This window comes from Rhinatrema bivittatum, chromosome 2, assembly GCF_901001135.1.
Source record: "Rhinatrema bivittatum chromosome 2, aRhiBiv1.1, whole genome shotgun sequence".
Classification (NCBI taxonomy): Eukaryota; Metazoa; Chordata; class Amphibia; order Gymnophiona; family Rhinatrematidae; genus Rhinatrema; species Rhinatrema bivittatum.
Window position 1 is genome coordinate 45,753,962 of NC_042616.1, and position 22,874 is coordinate 45,776,835.

Here is a 22,874-nt window from a genome sequence, read left to right on the forward strand (position 1 = left end):
ACCACTGGCACAGAGTTTCCTTGAGGCTGGGAAACAAGACCAGCATTTGGTATATGGTGCTTGATGGCTGGGTCATTACCTCTCTCTGGGCACAGAGTGCGGTGGATAGTGCCTCCTTCTGGTTGCTGGGAGTGGTGGATAGCATCTCCTTCTGGCTGCTGGGAACGGTGGAAAGCTGAGCCAACAATGTCTCCCCCCCCCAAGGTGTTGGATTTTGGGCTCAGAATCTCTATCTAGCTGGGATGCCGATTCAGAGTTGCTCAGCAGCTGGAGAGCTGAGTCTGAGACTCTGACACTGGAGGATGTGAGCAGCATTGTTACGAATGGGCTTCAGTCAGGAGTCGTGAACACCACTAACAGGGGTGTCTCAGGGTGGAGAAAGGCAGGACTGCAGAAGAGTCTAGATGCTGGCTGGTGCAGGCAGGAATGAGTAAACTCTATGGGCAAGTGGGAAGATGGAATAGGCAGACTGAGTTTAATACTGGCTGGAGATACCTGATACCAGATGCATGAAAGTAAAGGTGAACTTGAATACTGGAACAGCATGGAGGTATGTGTGAGCGTGAATGTAGGTAAAGGTGTACAGGAAACTGGAACTGGGTGCTGGTAAGGATGAATTCAGGAAGCGTGCAGGTAAGAGTGATAATGGCTGGAGGTATAAGTGACTGGTTTGAGGAAACAAGACTGACAGAGAACTGAACAGACAAACCAGGACAGCACTAACATTGAACATGAAACACATAAGTCCGAAGGCAGCAGAGTGGAGAAAGCCCGTAGGCCACAGACAGCAGGCAGAGAGCCCGTAGGCCACAGACAGCAGGCAGAGAGCCCGTAGGCCACAGACAGCAGGCAGAGGGCCCGTAGACCACACACACACAATAGGCAGAGGTCTGTAGGCCACACACACACAGTAGGCAGGGGGCCGTAGGCCAGACACACAATAGCAAGGCAAGGCAGGTCAGAAGGCCCGTAGGCCAGATACACAATAGCAAGGCAGGTCAGAAGGCCCGTAGGCCACACACACACAGAAGGCCCGTAGGCCAGATACACAATAGCAAGGCAGGTCAGAAGGCCCGTAAGCCAGATACAGCAAGCACGGAAGGCTAGAGCAGGGAGCCCAGGCTAGCTTGATGCCGAAGCACCGATGGAACTACTAGACAGGGTTATAAAGGAGAGTCTGGGACATAGAGTAGACAGGAAGGAAGGAGTGGGCCAGCCAGAAGAGCATGCTCGTGGGGGACCTCTGGTGGTGAGGCAGCTGCATAGCAGCCATGGTCGTAACAAGCATCTTTCTGGCATACTTGCTTAGCCTGTTTCTCCTGAAAGCAGAGCAAGGGAGAGATCAGTTAATCAAATGTTCTGCAGGATTTTTTCCATCACCTGATTACTGAATGACAGCTGTGGTGGAGGCAAAAGGCTGGAGTGGATTCAAGACAGCAGGAGCGGAGTTAATGACAAGACCTGACTTCCTCTGTAGAAAATGACAATGGGAAGAAAAAAGTGCATGCTAGCTTCTTAGCAGGTTGAACTGTAGCCATTAAAGGCCTAGGAGTTTCAGCTGGGGACGGTTGAGTACTGGAAGCAATGCTAATTAGCAATTTGGGACTAAATGTTACAGCGGTAGGAGGAAGCACCAAGGGAGCAGATTTACCTGTCCCACTCATTAGTCCCAGATTATCCTGACTAGGTTTTGGAGCTGTCTTGGTTTCTTCAGGTAAATAATCAAAGCTTTCAAATAATCAAAGTTGATTGTGATTGTCCTAGTTGTTTGGCTTGGGAAGGTTGTGCACTGAGCTTGGTAGGTAGTTTGTGTCTGTGCAGGAATTGATTTTAAAACCTTGTGATCATTTGCAGTTGTTACGATTCCCGGCTCTCAGGGCAGCCCGCGAGCCAGTTTACTCATCCCGATGCTGGGCCTGACAAGAAATGGCAGGACGCCACCGCTCCTGCTCCTTCCAACGTGCCAAACTCGGGCACATTTAAAGGGCCCGTGGTGGGAAAAAGCTCACAACTCCCCCCCCACCCCCCGATAACATCGCATGTTTCATCCTCACTGCCTCATCAACGGATTGACTACCTTTCAGTAGTGGGTGTGTTGCTGCTTCCCAGCCTTGCCTTGCCTCTTCATGGTCAACTTCATCCAGCCTTGCCTTGCCTCTTCGTCTCCTTGCCTTGCCGCTTCGTCTTCCACCTTGTCCAGCCTTGCCTTGCCTCTTTGTTTTCAGCTTTTCAGCCTCGTCCTGCCTTGACCATCGTCTGAGACCTGATCATCCTTGTCTGCTGCCTGCCTTGGTCGTAGCTTGTGACCTTACCATCCTTCTCTGCTGCCTTCCTCGACCTCAGCCTGACTACAGAACCTCTCTTATTCTTCTCCAGAGACACTTACCTAAGACCTGCCGGCCCCCGGAACCTAAAGGCTCAACCCACAGGGAAAGGGGCTCATATAGGCAAAGCCCCAATTGAGTCTCTGTATCGTCTCTAGTCTCAGCTCTCTCTCTCTGCTCCTGTTCCGGCTCCTGCAGGGAACCTCTTTCTGTTGTTCATTTCACCACCTTCCTTCTGTCCTGAAGTCAAGGGAGAAGGTGAAGTTGGAAATGCACAGAAAAAACAATCAGAATGTTTAATCCCTCAAAGATGACTTAAATCACTGAAACCAAAGATGATTTTGATATAAGTCCCAATAGAAGAATTTCAACTTTATACAAAGGTTCTTGCATCTGCATGTATGGCCAATCTTGCACCATTTACAAAGATCTTGATGTATTTTGAAAGTCTGCAACTGCCAGTGTCCCACAGCTGGCAGAGCGGGCAATAATTTCAATTCATAGAAGTGTTGATGACTGGCACCACTGCTGACATGATTCAACTTGTACTAATTCAACCCCTTTTTGTATCTGTTGCCATGTGTCCCATTTATGTGCATATATCTTTCTGCCTAATTGACAGCATGACAAACTGCTGATGCTGAGGACATTTTCAGTATGTATAAGCTTGCATACTTGGAAGGATGACAAGGACATTCTCAAGAAAATATAAAAAGGATGGTTGCACTCTTTCAAAAGTAACATTTCTATAACAGGGTACCATCAAGCTAGGGTGAGAGAACATAGTACAAAATTTCATCTTTGTTAGACTTTCCTTAATCCAAATGATGTCAGATCTTCACCAAGGTGTACTGTGCTGTTTGTACATCTCATGCTACATGCGTTACTGGCCCCTAAACCACTCCTAACACCTCACCTTGACCTATTAGGCAGCACCTCCTATAGAGATTTAAATAGGTACACACAGTGAGGCCCTCCCCAGAGCCTCTCTCTCTCATATGAATTGTGTTATGGGCATATCGCACAGCTTAACGCCAGGGAAAAAGGTGTAGTTATTTGTGGTGTTAAGACTGTGCAATAGCATGCGTTATGCTATTGCATGGTGCGATATGTCCCCTAATTTAACTAATTCCTGCCCGAAACTCCTCCACGGCCCCCCCCCCCCCCCCCCCAAAATTTTTGTGGGCATTATGGCGTTAACGCCATAACGCATGTTGAAGAATGATGCAGTTAGCCGGATAAATCATCCAGCTAACTGAATATCAGACCTTGGCCACGTGGCCTCTGTCTAATCCCCAGACCTTGCCCCAGTCACATGGCTGGAGCAAGGTCAGGTAGGCGCCATTTTGGAAAATGGCACCAACTAGGCCAGGTACGAGGGTGCATCCAGCCCCATCACGGGATCTTCTACTTGATTTTGAGGTTTGGGGGGGAACAGGAGGGAGGTAGGGGGTGGGGAAAGGGTGTCGGCAGGGGGGCGCTGGGCTTGGGGGCCTATTCTTTTGTATTTCACTTTTCAAGGGGTTGGGTGTGTAGGGGGCCCGGGACCCTATTTTGGTTTTTTTTATGACACCTTTGGGAGGGAAGGAGGGATGGGGGGGCAGAACTGGAACCCTCCACTTTATTATTGGACTTTGTAGGAATGGGGGCGGAGCAGAAGACATCACTGAGCGGCTATATTTTCTACATTTTTTTTTTTTTAGTTTGAGGGAGTCAGGGCTACCTTGAGTGGCGACCCTGAGTTGAGAAGAGGGTAAGCACTGACCCCCATTCAACTTCCCCATTTTCCCTGGACATTTTTTCAGGGGGACCAGTAGCAGTTTAAGGCGATGATGGTTCCTTGATGTTTGGGTCGCTATCCCCTTAAAGGGCCGCTAGGCCAGTTCTTTTGCCCTGCGGTGTTTGGCCATGAGACACAAAAATGCACCATAGAGCCACAAAGCTTTTTTGGGGGAGGGGCTCTATTATTATGGCAATACCCCTCCCCCCCCCCCCGTAGTAGTGTGACCCCTCCCCCAATAAAACTTCGCAGGTTAGTGGCACTAGATCTTAGCCGGCTCTCTCATTAGCTGGATAAATGCTCAAATGTTGAATATGGATCACCATATGAATAGTTTTCAATTAAAATTTAATTTTCTATGCATGGTCAGAGGTGTGAAACTTTGAGACATTATGTAAATTTGCAACATAATTGCCACAGAGTCTTGAAAAATCTGCCACAGGAAACTGGGGCTGTATTTATACTTATATCTACTGATGTTTATTATATTCATACATCTGTCCACCCAAATCTTGTGTGCACCAACTGGTAGGCATTATAATAGTGTATCTGTACCTGTATCATACCAGTACCTACCCATATCTATCTTGTTAATATTCATCATTCATATACTCTCAAAGCCATGAAATCTGTGTTATGGACTGCCTTACTGGCACCCATGTCACCTGTTGTACATTGGTTGCACCAGTTGCAATCAATAATTCACCTTTGTTGAATCAAACCTTTGCACGCCTGGCCTGACTTGAATTTCCTTCCTCTTGCAGTACTGAGCAAGGACTAGGCAGAGAATGCACTGAGGATGGCAAACCTGGAGCAGTATCGCGAGTACCAGCGCCTCGAGGACTTTGAGGAGGACTCGCCCCCTGGAGAAGAGGATCTTCTGGTGCATGTGCCGGAGGGCCTCAAAGGTAAAATAAGCAGAGTTGGAACAATTTCAGTTCTAAAGGCTGGGTTCATGTCTTAGATCTGTATTTCAAGGCCAAGCTGCCCTATGAGTGTCTGAAGCAGGTGACATGCTCTGGTTTGGAGAATTTCTTTCTTTCTTTTTATTTATTTTCATTTTTATATACTGCCATTTCCATAAGGCTACAAAACTGTGTACAGAATAAACAAGAACAAGCATTACAAGCGATAGTTAACTAAAAACACAAAAAATCAAGCAAATGCTTTGAAGAACATCCAGGTTTATATGATTTACAGATCACAGTATAATCTTCTATAAGGCTAGATTCTAAGTTTAAGGCATTTCATAAAATTGTTTAGTCTCAACCCATTTAACAGCTGGAACTGAGAGTAAGGCTGCTACAACAGCTAGAGAGCCCGGGTTGTCTAATAAGAATTATGGAACATCATGGAATACTTTACCTGCCGAATTGAGGTTGGAACCAAATGCAGCACAATTTAAGAAAAAAATCAAAACCTGGTTATTTCAACAGGCTTTTGAGATTGGAAAAGCATAGTTCCATGAGAGCAGCAGAGATTATTGCAGCAAACAGCCTTTTAAGAGCTATGGGATGACTGGTTATATAAGAACTATGATATGATTGGTTACATGCATGAATGAAGTTTAAATGAAACTTGTATTTTAATAATGTAATAATGTATGAATTAAGCTATAGATTTTATTTTGTTTTTATATTCTTTTATTGTTTTGTATTATATTGTTCTATATTGTAAACCGATATTTATTTATTTATTTATTTATTTATTTAGAAGATTTATATACCGATGAACGTTGGGAACATCTCATCGGTTTACATTAAACAACTTGTAGCTAACCGAGCTTTACATAGAAATTGGAACCAAATATAAATATAAAAGAAACAGAAACAGAACCTATAATTTAAAGCAAGAAAACATCAACACTTAACTTATAATGGGGATCAGAGTAGGTGGAACAGTAAAATAAATTAAAGGGAAGGATGGGAACAGTAAAATAAATTAAAGGGAAGGAAGGGAGGAGCTATTTACTGGAAAAGTAGGGGGTATAAAAGTACAAATGAAGGTAGTAATAACCAAATACAGGTGTAACATTTTTTTTTTAAATAAATAAATAAAATGATATTTATTAAAGAAGAAGGGACACAATTGTACAGGATACAAAATTTATGCAGAGTAATTTAAAATCTACTATATAGAAACAGTGGAGGAAGTTGAGCACTGGTTGTAAATGATCATGTTTCTTTCCTCCTGAGATTACTGACCTGTAGTATTTTGTATCATTTGTAATCTATAAAGCTTATGTTTTGATAATCCTTTTAACAGAGAATTACAGTAGTCAGAGTAGTAATAAATGTTTGAACCAGGGTAAGGGGATCATTCTTCTACAGATAGGGTCAGAGTTAACAGATGTTCCATAATTCTCTGTTTAGTTTAAATATTATTTTTTGAATTATTTGACAGACTCCTGGCATCACATCAAGAACTTGGACAACTTCTTCACTAAGATATCCTTTCAATTTCTAGTGATTGGGAGGAAAGGGCTGAGGGAGCACATATCAGACTGCTATTTGGGAATAACTTTTATTTTTCAAGCTTCATTTTGTAAAAACCATCACCATCAAGGAGGATAAGAGCTTAACCCAAATGACTAAAAATCCTTGCTGACTGCTGAACACCTAGATGTAACCATGTGCTTTAGATTAATGTGGCATATAGGGCTTGTGTGTTTGATACCTTTAGTAGTATATTCATAAACATGCTGTTTGTGCGTTACAGTCCTTGTACATTTGTACACTTATGCTCTCACACAAGCATGTACATCCTTGAATTCATCTGATTATTTCTTAGCACATATTGAGTTTGCCCTACTGTGCAGTAATGGATACAGGGTTAGATCCTAGCACAGGCTGAGGTTATGCCACTGTGTGATTTCCAGTACAGTTATTACAGTATCCCAGGGTTCAGTCTTAGTACCGGCTGAGGGTTACGCCACTGTACGGGTATCTGATACAGTTATTCCAGGATCCCAAGATGAGATGTTAGCACATGCTGAGGTCACACCCCTGTGTAGTTACCAATTCAATCATTGCAGAGTCCCAGGATAGATCCTGATGCAAGCTGAGCTCACACCACTGTTGCATTATTGTATCATTCCTTGATTAGTTTCCGCACATCTATCATTTCCACCAGAAGAATGGTTTTTCCTGTATGCTGCTGTCAGACTTCTTTGAATTGGTGTAAGTATCCACTTTCTTTTTTCTCGCATCCACTCTATGCATTTCAGTGACTGAGATTGATAACTGAAGAAAATCTCTCTTTATTTCACATATGGAAATGTGTCCAGAAGCTAAATGTCAAAGTCCACCATGAAAGAGCTTCAGATGGAAATTTATTGTAATTTTGCTAGTCCTCCATTAAAGAGCGCAAATTGCTGAAGAGAATTATATAAAAGGAATTGGAGAAAAGCCACCTAAATGGTACAGGGCCTGCAACATAAACCTTGCAAGGAGAGGCTTAGGAACTCAAAATTATGTTCTATGGATAAGAGAAGGTAAAGGAGAGATATAATTTTTAAAAATGGAATATTTGACAGACTTCAATAAAGTACAAGGAAAACATATCTATATAATATGGGAAAACATTTCTGCTAGATACAAGTGAAGGCTCGTGTTGCCAGATCTCATCTCTGGTTCCCACTGAGCTGGAAGCCCAAAGGAAACAAGGTAATGAAAAAGAAACTTAAGGGCAAGAGTTATGATAGGAAGTTGAAGGGAAGAAGGTTCAAAGAAAACAGAAGGAAATACTAATAGGGTAGTAGATATGTGGAGTAGCCTACCAGCAGAGGAAGTAATAACCAACAGAGTGACAGAATTTAAGCATGCCTGGGACAGATACAAAGGGCAGTGGTAAGGGCAAGTGATGTAGCAGTAGGTATAGAAAGTTGAGAGTAGAGGTGGCGACTTGGTGTTGGATTAGTTATGAGAGCCTATATGCTTAATCACCTGAAACAGAAAAACAAGAACAGGAGAAAACAAAGCTGATGCACAAAGAGAGATGGTACAGCTTCATGATTCTGGGAGAGCATTTCCAATTTTGGGCCCTTCCATTCGGATTGGTGATGGCACCAAGGGCGTTCACCAAGGTCATGGTGGTGGTAACCGCAATACTGGGAAAGGAAGGGGGTCTTAGTATACCCTTACTTGGACAACTGGGTCATTTGGGCAAAATCGGAGTCCGGATGTCGACAGTCGGTTCAGCGGATCATGCAGAAGTTGCAGGCTCTGGATTGGGTGGTAAACCTGGCAAAGAGCAATTTGTTTCCTTCCCCCATCACTTGAATACCTGGGGGCGTGATTCAGCACCAGGGTAAGGGAAAGTGTTCCTCACTTCAGACAGGGTGACGAAGTTGCAGGCCCAGGTCCTCTGGCTGTTGCAGCTTTCGGTACCCAGGGTCTGTGATTATTTGCAGATCTTGGGTTGTATGGCATCTATGCTGGATTTAGTACCATGGGCATTCATTCACATTTGGCCTCTTCAGTTGGTGCTTCTGCCCCAGGGAAGTCTGCAGTTGGAGGAGTTTCAGCTTCCATTACCACTTCAGGAGACCTCCAGGTCCAGTCTTTCATGGTGGCTTTCTCATCCCAATCTGAAGAGAGGAGTGGAGTTGGTGGTGACCACTGATGCCAGCCTGAGAGGTTGGGGGATCATTTGTCAAGAACACACGCTCAAGGTCGATGGTCATCAGAGGAAGCATTATGGTCTATCAATTGCTTAGAAATGAGAGTGGTACATACACATGGCGTTGCTTTCATTTCTTCTGCGGGTGCAAGGTCATGTGATGCGAGTTTTGTCAGATAATGTGATGACGGTGGCACATATCAATCATTAGGGTGAGATGAAGAGTCTCATGATGTCTCAGGAAACCTAGGAGCTTTTTGCCTGGGTGGAACAGCACCTGGCAGTATTGGAGGTGTCTCATGCAGTTGGAGTGGTCATTGTGCAGGTGAACTATCTTAGCTGGCAAGAGTTGAATCCTGGAGAATGGAAACTGTCCACAGAGGCCATGGATCTCACTCAGGCCAAGTGGGGTTGTCCCCGGCTGGACCTGTTGGTTTTGCGGCAGAATGCTAAAGCAAGCCAGTTCTTCAGTTGCATGCGAGAGGTCAGATCTGAAGAGTTTGATGCTCTGGTTCTTCAATGGCCAGCGGGAATTCTGTTATATGTCTTTCCCTGTGGCCTCTAATAGGCAGGATGTTACAATTTATCAAGAGGCACCCAGGAAGGTTGATTCTAGTAGCTCCAGATTGGATGTGCGACAATGGGTAGGAAATCTGCATGGGTTACTCACCAAGGGCCAGTCTTCTCGGATCGGGTGGATCGCTTTTGTGTCTCAGCCTGGCTTTTGAAAGGGGGCATTTGTGTTTTAAAAGATACTTGGAAGTGGTTATTACAATCTTACTTTAAGCCAAGAGGGCGTCCACTTCCCTGAAGACTTTTCTCTTCCAACAAGCTTTCCCAGACGCTTAATCTTACTGTGACTGACAGACTTCCTAATTACTAGGTATCCCTTATTATGGACACTGTATCAAATACTACTATTAAGAATCTGCAACTGGACAATTATCTTGGAGCTCAAAAATTCACTTTATTTCATATATTTATTTGGCATTGCTTATTTTTATATTTATTGCTATGTTAAATAGTTATACTTCTTATATATAAAATATTATATTTCTTTATTTATTTCCAGTTAAACTATTATCACTCTATTTAGTATTATGTTAAATTGTCAACCAGTTATACTGTTCCATATGTTCTACGGTTCCATGTAAAGCTCCGCTCTCTGTTGAGCAGTTCTTCGTTTTATGTAAACCGGAGTGATTTGTAGTCCCTACAAGAACTTCGGTATATAAAAATTAAAAATAAATAAATAAATAAATAAATAAATAATGTCAGAGTGTGGAAAGTGTTCAAAATGTGGTGTCTTGTGCGTAGGTGCAAGCCCTTCCACGTGTCAGTGTCTCACTATTATAATTAGTGAGGTTTGGGTGGACCCTTGGACACTGTGGCAGCTGACCATGCCCACGGGGGGGAAGTCCCGTGAGGGGCCACAGGTCAGGCTCAGCTCTGGACACACAAACACAGATATTTCTTTATTTAGATAGTTTGAGAAGCCACCAGAGGTAGCAGTAGTGAGTAGCAGATGTAGCCCGGCTTGGCTAGTATTCCCCAGGGCGCTGGAACAGTGGTTCCTCCGGTAGCAGTGCTGTAGTGGTCGAAGATATGGCAGCTGACATTCAATGCCAAGAAGTGCAGAGTCATGCATATGGGGAGTGGAAATCCGAATTAACTGTATTCGATGGGGGGAGAAAGGCTGATATGCACGGAGCAGGAGAGAGACCTTGGGGTGATGGTGTCTAATGATCTGAAGTCGGCGAAACAATGTGACAAGGCGATAGCTAAAGCCAGAAGAATGCTGGGCTGCATAGAGAGAGGAATATCGAATAAGAAAAGGGAAGTGATTATCCCCTTGTACAGGTCCTTGGTGAGACCTCACCTGGAGTATTGTGTTCAGTTCTGGAGACCGTATCTCCAAAGAGACAGAGACAAGATGGAGGCGGTCCAGAGAAGGGCGACCAAAAAGGTGGAAGGTCTTCATCAAATGACTTATGAGGAGAGATTGAAGAATCTAAATATGTACACCCTGGAGGAAAGGAGGAGGAGAGGTGATATGATTCAGACTTACAGATACTTGAAAGGTTTTAATGATCCAAAGACAACGACAAACCTTTTCCATAGGAAAAAAATCAGCAGAACCAGGGGTCATGATTTGAAGCTCCAGGGAGGAAGACTCAGAACCAATGTCAGGAAGTATTTCTTCACGGAGAGGGTGGTAGATGCCTGGAATGCCCTTCCGGAGGAAGTGGTGAAGACCAGAACTGTGAAGGACTTCAAAGGGGCGTGGGATAAACACTGTGGATCCATAAAGTCAAGAGGCCTTCAATGAAGAGTGGGTGGCTCGCCAGAATGATGGCTACTGCCTGGAGATAATACCCTTATTCAATAAACATACACATGGTTACTGTGACTCCAACATCGCTCTAAGCTTCAACACAAGAGGAAATGTGGAAAAAAGGATTTTCACTCACAAAGCGGGGAGTAGCTGGCTTGTTACGGCGGTTACTTCCCCAAACCAAATAAGCCTGATACTTCACTTTCAATGCATATCCAGCATAGCTCTCTGCTTCAACGGCAGGAGAGAAGAAAAATAACCAATTGTTCATAATTTCTGTACTCAGGGCCAGGCACACAAGAACACTTAGACTCAACATATGGTATAAGTAAATTTTATTTGGCTTTTAAAAAGTGTTTCTGGGAGATACTGTATGGGGAGTGCCCTTTCTCTTTCAAAATAACCAGCATCTCCCTGAATATAGGACGTGCCCTTACTTTTATAGTCAAACATACAGCACCGCCGAAGTTTCCAGAATGGCGTGACTGCCCAAAGACTCATTTACAGAGACACATTATGCTGTTGTCATGACAATCTATCATGTATAGAAAATGCTTGTGAGGATCACTCCCCCACCCTGAGAATTCTTCACCAGCTAAACCTGTCCATCCTCCCACCATAAAAGTTCCTTTATCAACATGGCTTTGATGCCCTTTGTTTCTTCTGATCTTCTCTTGATCCGCTGTGTTGTGTAAACAGATAGCAAGTCTGTGTTCTGAATAGAAAATAGGCCTGAATTCCGTTTGCTGGCGCCAGGACTTTAATTAAAACTGTAACCTTAAAAGAATCTTCTTTTCACCTGGCTCCTGTCATTGAGATAGGCATCTGTAAGACAAAAGCTTGCATCTTGGCTTCATGCGAACCAAGCTTCCCTGTATTGTGGTGCAAATATTGTCATTGATGCCCACCTGGCCTTTAATTATAGGCATTGCAGAGCCACAAGTTTCCCAACTCTTCTAAATTCTTTGAATCTGAGATGGTCAGAAATTCTCAGCCCTCTGAGGATTCTGGGAATGGCTGAATGAGCCACAGTTCTGAACCAGAGTTATGAATTATATCACAATAAGGGCTGAATAACATAGTCTGGGTAAAACAAATAAGCATGGGTGTAGCTTGCTTATTGCGGCGGTTACTACCCCTAACTAATCAAGCTTGATATTTCACTTGGATGCAGCTCCATCACTGCTCTCTACATTAATGGTGGGGGTGGAAGGGAAATAGAACCAAAGAGCTAAGAGAAACAGATAAGTGAGAAAAAAAGTGTGAAGCTTGCTGGGCAGACTGGATGGGCCATTTGGTCTTCTTCTGCCGTCATTTCTATGTAGAACTGAGAAAATGAGTACAATAGAACATTCACAGAGTCCCAAGTATGGAGAAGCCCCGAGATAGGGAAAGCTGGCCCTCGAAGGGCGAGTACCAAATCCCTGGGAGCAGAGAGACTCGTTGGCAAAGTACTCACACATCGGTTTCAAGTAGGAGATGGCACTGGTGCTGGAATGGAGGCAGGCCTTCGAGGAGCGAGTACCTGGTTCCAGGGAGACAGCTCTGAGGAATGGATGATAGTAGTACTCACTGATGGTGTCTGTAGCGAATTCTTCCAAGTAGAAGAGGAGATAATTCAGGCAGCGGATCAGGGAACATGGGCCCTCGAGGAGCAAGTACCCCATTAGCAGAAAGAGTCCAATGGAAGTTGGAAAGGCAGAGTAGCTGGGTACGGAGAGCGAATCCCATTCGTAAGAATCCCCTTGCTAACTCAACGGCTAGCAATAAACTGTAGGCTTAAATATCCGGGCAGCGTGACATCATCACAGGGGGACGCCCCTGAGGAACACGTCAATGAGTAAATAAGAATGAGGGCCGTGCGGCGCGCGTGCCCTAAGGTACCTGTAGAACATGGCGGGAGGCAGTGCCCAAGCCAGTCCTGGGACGCCGGAGAGGACGGCAGGCGGACATCGCGGCATCCAGGCGTCCGTGAAGAGCAGGAGGAGCCGCAAAAAAGGAAAGGTAGGCGGAGTGAAGCCGTCGGGAAGTGACTGTCGCAACACTCACATTTTGGCCTTTTTACAGAAGTCTAGTAAATGGTTTGGCTTCTAACTCTCTTCAAGCTCAGGTGGCAGCCTTAGGCTGTTTTCACAGTAAGGTATCAATGTCTTCACATTCGGATGTAATCCATTTTCTTAGGGATGTGAAACATTTGCGTCCTCCAGTTAGCAAGTTGTGCCCCTCATGGTTCTTAGAGTCCTTGTGGTCTTCCATTTGAGGTAGTCTTCTTGGTGGCGATTTATTCAGCCAGGTGGATCTCTGACCTTCAGGCCTTGTCATATAGGGATCCTTGCCTTCAAAAATCGGATGATGGGGTATTGTTGCATAAGGTGCCTCCTTTGTATGAAAGTTGTTTCTCTGTTTCATCTTGGTCAGACAGTGGAGCTCCTTGCATTTCAACATTTGGATGCAGCAATGCTGCATGTGAAGGAACTTTATTTAATGGATATCTGCTGAACTTTGTTGTGGAATCTTAGTCTCCAACGATTTAGGAGATCTGATCACCTCTTCATGCTGTTTAGTGGTGCAAAGAAAGGATGTAAAGCATTGAAGGCTACAGTTGTGTGGAGACTGAAAGATGCAATTGTATTGGCGTATATATGTAGAGAAGAGCTGATTTTGGAGGACCTGTGGGCACATTCTACCTGGGTGCAGGGCAGCTTCCTGAGTGGAATGTCAGCTGATTTCTCTGCACAAGATCGGCAGAGCAGCAACATGGTCTTCACGTCACACTTTCACTAAAAATTACCAGCTGGATGTTTGGGCATTGTAGGAGGCATGGTTTGGGGAGAGTGTGCTGCGAGCAGATCTTTCACGTTCCTGAACGGTTTAGGGAAGCTTGGGTACATCCCAGGCTTCTGGACTGATCTGGGGTATAAACAGAAAAGGAAAATTGGTTCTTACCTGCTCATTTTCATTCCTGTAATACCACAGATCAGTCCAGAACCCTGCCCTTTTTTTAAAAGACTGATTTCTCTTCTGTGTGTGTATATATATATTGGAGAAAGTGTGTATATAATACAGAAAGTTTCTGTCTGGTTTGAGGTTTTAAAGTTTTCAGTCCCCGTTGATGATGTAAGGGCTCCAGTTGTGGGGACTTCACTTTTCACCTGCTCGAGCTAGAAAGGGGAGTTAAGTTTTTGAATTGGTTCCATCTTGGTTTAGATACAGGTCAATACCGAAGAACTGCAGGTGGCAACCTAGGTTATGTAGCAGTGTCAGAAAAGTTTTTATTCCCTATCTCCATCTGCTGGTAGGGATGTAAAACCCAGGCATCTGAACTGATCTCTGTTATTCCAGGAAAGAAAATTAGCAAGTAAAAACCAATTTTCCTATAATGCTGTGGTAGTACCCACTAAGAAAGTGGTCCACATCCATAAAGTACTATGAACAGTTTTATTTCTGTTTTGTATGAAAAGGTTTATGATAGGAAGGTAATACAGGCAGTGTCTATAGCCTTCAACTAAAAGTCAGCAGAATTACTGGGATGTAAGTTTCAGATATTTTTCACTGAAAAGACTTGCCTCTATAGCAATTCAAGAAAGCCTGGGATAAGTACAAAGAATCCTTTAAAAAGGAAATGAAGGGTAAAACCAGAGACCAAAAAGGTCTGTGATATTGAAATAAGAAAGCATGGGCAGACAAGATGGGCCTGGTGGTCTTTATCTGGATCATAGCCTATGTTTCTTTGTTGGGGTGGGGTCTTTGTCTCTTGTCACTCACCTCTCTGTGTTCTGCCTTTTATCCCAGGACAAGCAGGATGGTAGTCCTCACATATGAGTGACATCACTGGATGGAGCCCTATCACGGAAAACTTTGTCAAAGTTTCTAGAAACTTTTGACTGGCACACTGAGCCTACTGAGCATGCCCAGCATGCCATGATCCCTGAAGCCACAGGGGTCTCCCTTCAGTCTCTTTTTTTTCCGCGTTGCTTTTAGCCCCGCGTTGAAGGAGCTCTGTGAATTTTTTCACATTTTTTCCTCGGAAAATTAAGGATTTTGATAAAAAGCATTTTTAAAAACTCCCCTATAAGGATCTCCCTTCGGTGACACTCAGTGAGTACCATTCCAGTGCATTTTTTCAGACGGTTCGTTTACCTCATACCGATTCCCGAAAGCCATCGACCGTTTGTGGCCTATAATTTTATCATGGCCACGGGTTTCAAAAAATGCCCAAAATGCCCCCGAACGATGTCTATCACCTATCCGCATGACATATGCGTCCTAAGCCTAGGTCCAAGTCATGTTGTTTGCGCCTGTTCAACCTGTGCGCAGAAGACCCCGAAGGGCAGGCGGGCTCGCCTTGATAAAATGGAGGACTTATACAAAAAAGTGACTCCATCAACGTCAACTCAATCCTCACCGATGTTATCGTCCTCTTCCTTCGAAAAAGTTCATCGAGGGAAAAAGATCTGGTGACCGTCCATCACCATCTCCTTCTGTGGCATCAGTGGCTTCTTCTTTGGTTCCATCTAAAGAAAGCATCATCGACATCAGACTGACACCATACAGAGGGAACCGGTACCGCATTGGCATCAATGGCCATCAATCCGATAGCGAAGCGGGCCTGGATACATGAGTCTCCATGCCCCTCTATACCCGAGGAACCGAGGCGCTCCCCACCGGGATTGGTGTTGGGAACTGAGCTACCACATTCTAATGTGTATAAGCCAGTAGCGCCCATCGTGCCTTCCCCTGTTGCTGAGGATGCTACCCCAGTATCCAGGGAAGAGATGACTACATTCGTCAAGCAGGTGGTCATCGAAGCGCTTAAGAACCTTCAGCCACCACTGATACTAGTTCCCGCACCGGCACCGACACCTAAGCCATCGGTCTTCGCTCCTTTGTTGAACAGGCTCGATGCCTTAATTGGTGCGTTTCCTACGCAGCCATTGCCGGTGCTATGGAGGGAAACTCGATTAACTCCGACAATCCTGATACCGGATTTATCGGAGAAAGATGAACCTCTACCTGGTCCATTGGGTCTTCAGAGGCCATACCAACCGGACCTTCCATTGACACCATCAATGCCTCTAGCAGGTCCATCGGGAGATACTAGCCATCGATTCCAGTCAATGCCATCGATGCCGGGCGAATCACCATCAGTGCCCATCCACCCTCCATCCATCAAATATATCGAAGATTCCATCGATGCCAAAATATCCAAACATACAGGACATTCTTCCTCCACAAGGGTCCCATTCAGAACCCCATTACAACCCATGGGAAGATGTAGACACTGATACTGATTCAGATGACATCCTTTCAGAGCCTTCCCCACAAGAGGAAAGAAGAAAGTCGTGTCACCCCCCCCCCCCCCACAGGACCTCTCTTTCTCTACCTTTATTAAAGAAATGTCTGAGACGATTCCGTTTGACCTAGTTACAGAAGAGGACACCAGACATAAAACTCTAGAAGTCCTCCAGTTCGTCGATGCCCCCAAAGAAGTCATGGCAATACCTGTCCATGAAATGCTTTCAGATTTACAGCACCGCCTTTGGGAGCATCCCTGCACGGTACCACCTGTCAGTAGATGAACAGATGCTACATACCTCGTTCAACATACACCAGGTTTTCAAAAGCCCCAACTACCACATCAGTCGGTGGTGGTTGAGACAGCACAGAAAAAGGCAAGGAAACAGAACACTCATTCCTCTACACCTCCAGGAAAGGAACAAAAATTTCTGGATGTCTTAGGCCGAAACGTTTTTCAAGGTTCAATGTTAATATCACATATTGCAAGTTATCAGTTCTACATGACACACTACCAGAAAAACTTGTGGAAACAAGTTCAAGAACTCACAGATAATATCCCATAGCAGCATAAGGAACAACTCAATGCTATCATTCAAAAAGGCCTTGAATCAGGAAAGCATGAAGTACGTGCAGCATATGATTCTTTTGAGACATCTGCACATATGTCTGCTGCGGGAATCAGCACCAGAAGGTGGACTTGGTTGAAGGCTTCTGATCTAGGATTAGAAGTACAAGAAAAAGTAGCTGACCTGCCATGCACTGGAGACAATCTCTTTGGTGACAAGGTTCAGGAAGCCGTGTACAACTGAAAGATCACTATGAAACACTGTGACAGCTTTCAAAGCTTCCATCTGATCAGTCTTCCTCATCAAGAAAGCCCATCAGAAGGGATACTAGAAAGCCCTTCTACAGGCCTCGTAGATATTATCCACCAGCCTCTATAGTACGTTCTTCACGACCATCTCAACATGGACGTCCTTGTCAAACCAAACAACCTAGACTTCAACCAGCCCCACAAGCTGGACATGCATTGGGGTTTTGAAACATTCTCAGAGAGTAGCAGCCACTCCAACAATCCCAGACCAGACTTGCCTATAGGAGGTTGTCTCCATTATTTCAAACCCAATTGGGGCCTTATCACCATAGATCAGTGGGTATTAACCATCTTGAACAGAGGATACCATCTCAAGTTTCGAACAATACCTCGGGACTTCCCACCTACTCCACTGTGGTCACAAAACAATCAAATATCTCAACTAAAGTTAGAACTCTCCACCCTGTTGACTGCCAGAGCCGTAGAACCTATTCCCCGGTCTCAACTCCCGCTATTTCCTAAATCCAAAGAAAACAGGCGGTCTCCGCCCCATACTAGACCTCCACAATCTCAACAAATTTCTTCAAAAAGAAAAATTCAGGATGGTCTCATTCAGGATCATTCTTCCCTTATTACAGAAAGGAGATTGGCTCTGTTCTCTGGATCTTCAAGAAGCCTATGCTCACAAACCCATTTCCCCACAACATCGAAAATATCTACGATTCATAGTGGGACAACAACATTTTCAGTACCGAGTTCTACCATTTGGACTAGCTTCAGCACCTCGGGTATTCACCAAATGTCTGGCTGTGGTTGCTGCACATCTAAGAAAAGACAGCATACATGTTTTTCCCTATCTAGACCAGTGGTTCTCAACCTTTTTTCTGTCGGGACACACCTGACAGATGGTTCTCACATGCGTGACACACTGACCCATGATCGTCACGGGGCTAGATGTAAAAGTACAGTTTGCATCCACGGGAACCCCCCTGACCCACAATAATGGATGTAAAGCGAAATTATGACATTCCCCATACAACTCACCCTACAAAAAAGATATTCTGGTTCTGGTGTCATCGCAGTAACAGCAACTCAAACTCCTTCTACTTCCAGGCTCAATAGCCCTACTTATGAAAAGACAGCAGTTTACCACCAATGCATGTCCTCTTGAGAAAACACAACAAATAAGACTGATAAAACGCTTACATGCTAGTAAAATATCTCATCTCGGTAACAGACACAGAACCAACCTAACATACTCCCAGGATCTGTAGTAATGCACATAAACTAATCCGCACACATTATTATGGAATACACTCAAACAGGAGCAACCCTATCTATGAAAAGGCAACACTACAAATATTAAATCAGGCCCTAAAAACCAATACACCTCTTATTAGGAAAACAGAACTAGCAAGCAGCTATAGATCCCCACACAGAAATAATTGTAAAACTATACTAATAAGCAGAATAAATGTTTCAAAACAGCTATGAACAGAATAACATCCAACAATTAAAAACTCATAAAAACTATTAAAAATTCTCCAAACACCAATAAAATATTTTAAAAAAAAGCAGACACATCACATAATATTAAATAATTAAAATGGCAGTCAATCAAGAAAAATAAACTTAAAAAGCCACCTTTACTTACCCCCTCCAGCAGCTCTCCTACTCCTCTTCCATGCAGGCCATAGCACAAGCAGAAGCAGCAGTAGAGGCTAAGCTCTATACTCATGATCCTCTTCCTTAGTCCCATGTCTCTCACACACACACCATACCAGTCATGCCCCCATGACCAGTTTCTGTCTCTCACACACCAATCATCTCCCAAACAGTCTTTGACACACATACCAGTCACCTTCCTGAACAGTTTCTCTCATGCCATACACACACACACACAGGCTTCCCACTCCTGTGTTCTACTTACATATACGGGCTTCTCACTCTCATAATCACTTTCTCTGTCTCACACAGTCACACTCACCAGTCTCTCACTCCCATGCTTGTTCTCTCCACATGCACAGGCTTCTCATTCCCATAATCACTTTCTTTCTCTCACAAACACACACAAACACACACCAGTCACCTGATCTCTCTCATGCATACACACACACAGGCTTCCCACTCCCATGTTCTCTTTCAAATATACAGGCTTCTCACTCTCATGCTGTGTCTCTCACACACCCAGGTTTCTCACTCCCATGCTCACTCTCTTCACATGCACAGGCTTCTCATTCCCATAATCACTTTCTCTCTGTTACACACACATACACACACACACACCAGTCTCTCTCTCATTTCCATGCTCGCTCTCCACTGCACAGGCTTCTCATTCCCTGAATCACATTCTTTCTCTCACATTCACACACACCAGTCTCTTTCTCTCACACACACAGTCACCTTACCAACCAGTCTCTCGCTCATGCATGCACACACACACACAGGCTTCCCACTCCCATGCTCTCTCTCACATAATCAGGCTTCTCACTCCCATGCTTTTTCACACACACCCCCACAACACCAGGCTTCTTACTCCCATGCTTTCTTACATACCCAGATTTCTCACTTCCATGCTTTTTCTCTCACACACACACACATCAGTCACATCCCTGACTGTCTCACACTCTCACATACTGTTGTGATTGACCAATCCGGAAGTGGATCCTTGGGCCGACCGCCGGAGGGAGACGGACGGGAGGCAGACTAGATGAAACGATGAATCTTCACCTGGGAACCCGTGACCCCTCCAGAGGAGCTGTAGAGGCCCGGGTCACTAGGGCTTAGGAGACTTCGCCCTGGAAGCCCGAGATCCCCCCAGGAGGAGCCTGTAGGGACCCGGACCGCTGGGTCTTAGGTGATAACAGAAGAATCCAAGGAAGCGATACGAACCGGGGTACAAGCAGGCAGAGAGCGGAGTCAGGCAGGCAGAGATCAGGAACCAGGCTGGCAAACGATACCGGAGTCAGGCAGGCAGAAGTCAGGAACCAGGCAGGCAGATAAATGATACCAGAGTCAGGCAGGCAGAAGTCAGGAACCAGGCAGGCAGATAAACGATACCAGAGTCAGGCAAGCAGAAGTCAGGAACCAGGCAGGCAGATAAACGATACCAGAGTCAGGCAGGCTGAAGTCAGGAACCAGGCAGGCAGATGAACGATGGCAACTAGCACTCCGAAGAGAAACCTCGTTGCAAGGCGAATTGCAACTTCAAAAGTCCCGGCTTAAATCCCCTGCTCAATCAGCTGACGTCAAAAGAGGCGTGTCTGCACATCCGGGTGCAGACGCCTTAAAACACGGCTCTTCGCGCGCGCGCGCGTACCAGGGCTGGGGGGAGGAGTTTCTGACGACGTCTCCACGAGGAGACGCCGCTGCCATGCGGCCCTGGAGGCCAGAAACCCGGCGGTTCGCGGCGCCACGGAGGAAGGTAAGAGCCCGGTCACTAGGCTAGTGACCGGGATCGTAACACATACACATCAGTCATCTCCTTGAGCAGTCACTTTCATTGTCTCACATATACACACACATCAGCTCTCTGACCAGTTTCTCTCAATCACACACATGCTCTCAATCAAATACATTCTCTCACTTACACACAAGCTGGCTGGCTGCTTCTCTCTTTCTCTCATTCACTTCCTCCTCCCCCCCCCCCCCCAAATGGTAGCTGCAGCAGCCTCCTCCAGTCCCCGCAGGCCAAGAAAGAAGAATCCCATCGGCCGCGGGAGGCTCATGCTGCTGTCTCCTTTCTCGATTACCGGCTGCTTCAATAGCTCAGGGGCCGATGCTGCAGCCGCTGCTGCTACTTTATCACGCGGCACGGTCTTTCTCCTTCTTGCGCACCGCGTATCACTTCCTGTTCCGGGTCACCGGGGGGGGGGGGGGGGGCGCGGGAAGAAGAAAAGGCCAGCCGTAGGTGCCACTGCTTCTTCTACCGTTCCTACTGGGCTTGAACGTTCTGATAGCCCGGCGGCAATGGCAGCAGGGAAGAAAGAGCAGCGGGAGAGACCGGGAGCACGCGACACACCAGCCCGACACACTAGTGTGTCGTGACACACCGGTTGAGAATCGCTGATCTAGATGATTGGCTCATCAGGACCCTGTCCAAGCAAGGAGCTCTCATTGCTTTAAGAAGCATCATAACTCTATTGCATTCCCTGGGATTCCTGATCAGCTATCAAAAATCACATATGACCTCGTCTCAGCTCCTCACTTTCATTGGAGCAGACCTCGATACCACAGTCACAAAAGCTTTTCTTCCAAGCGACCGTGCGAACAACCTAGCAAATCTAGCAGACTCATTCATCAGCTGCAAGTTCACCTCTGCCCATCAATTTCTTACACTACTGGGCCACATGGCGTCTACGGTCCACGTGACTCCTATGGCAAAGTTAGCCATGAGAAGGACTCGGTGGACTTTGAAATCTCAGTGGATCCATGCAGTTCAACCACTATCAATGATTTCTCCTTGTTGTTCCCCCTTATTCGATGTAAACCGGCATGATGTCCCTGACGAATGTCGGTAAAGAAAAGCCATAAATAAATATCATCCCTACTATGAGTCACCCACCAGTTACAACTCTCCCTCCTCTGGTGGACAAACCAGCCTGCCTTACTGACTGGTCTACCGTTCCAGCAACCGGCTCCTCAAGTAACCTTGACCACGGATGCATCCAACTTGGGATGGGAAGCTCACGTCAACCTTCTCCAGATACAAGGTATGTGGACTCCGCTCGAAAAGAAGTGTCGAATCAACTTTTTGGAACTTCGAGCAATACACTAGCCCTTTATGCCTTCAAAGACTGCCTCTCACACAAAACTGTGCTGATACAAATAGACAGCACAGAAGCAATGTGGCACAGGGTGGCACAGGCTCCTATCTCCTGTGTCAAGAAATGGTGCAGATCTGGGCCTGGGCCCTGACACTCCATGAATCTCAGAGCCATTTATCTAGCAGGCATACAAAATGTCCTAGCGGACAGTCTCAGTCGATGTTTCCATCCCCACGAATGGTCTCTGGATCCCTGTGTAGCGAGCAAAATCTTTCAACACTTGGGTCATCCAACCATCGACCTCTTTGCGTCCAAACTGAACCACAAAGTAGAAAGGCTATGCTCCCTCCACAGCCGTCAACAGGCGTTCAACAGGGACGCATTTGCTTGCCCCTGGAACACAGGCCCTCTATATGCGTATCCGATTCCACTAATAGCCAAAACTCTCGTGAAGCTACAACGGGACAAAGGATCAATGATCCTCATAGCCCCATACTGGCCTCAACAAGTACGGTTTCCCATACTTCTCGACCTTGCGATCAAAGAACCTATTCGTCTGGGCACAGTGCCTATTCTCATAACTCAGAACCAAGGCAGTCTACGCCATCCGAACCTAAAACCCTTGCCCTAACAGCTTGATCATACAACCACTCAATCTTTCAACTCAAGTCTCTCAGGTTCTCGTAGCTTGACGAAAGCCTTCCACACGTAAATCTTACCATTCCAAGTGGACTAGATTTACCAAGTGGTGCACTCAAAAAGGTATTGACCCTTTCTCCTGTCCCATTCCATCTCTATTAGACTATCTATGGCACCTCTCAGATTCTGGTCTCCAGACTTCTTCTGTGCATGTACACCTGAGTGCCATTGCAGCATACCACAAAGAAATAGGGAATGCCCCAGTAAAAGCTTAAAGTGAGTCGGTTTATGAGGGGTT

General features: G+C 45.5%; 1 protein-coding gene across 11 annotated transcripts in view; it reads left to right on the forward strand.

Annotated features, from left to right (window-relative positions):
• Positions 1-22,874, forward strand: part of ATG9B (autophagy related 9B) — a 268,139-nt gene that overhangs the window by 118,469 nt on the left and 126,796 nt on the right. For all 11 annotated transcript variants that reach the window (XM_029587964.1, XM_029587963.1, XM_029587957.1 and 8 more), the window contains 3 exons: positions 4,869-5,012; positions 6,508-6,551; positions 7,219-7,283. In XM_029587964.1, coding sequence (XP_029443824.1) covers positions 4,904-5,012; positions 6,508-6,551; positions 7,219-7,283 — 218 coding nt within the window. In that variant the 5' untranslated portion in view covers positions 4,869-4,903. The remainder of the gene's footprint in view (positions 1-4,868; positions 5,013-6,507; positions 6,552-7,218; positions 7,284-22,874) is intronic.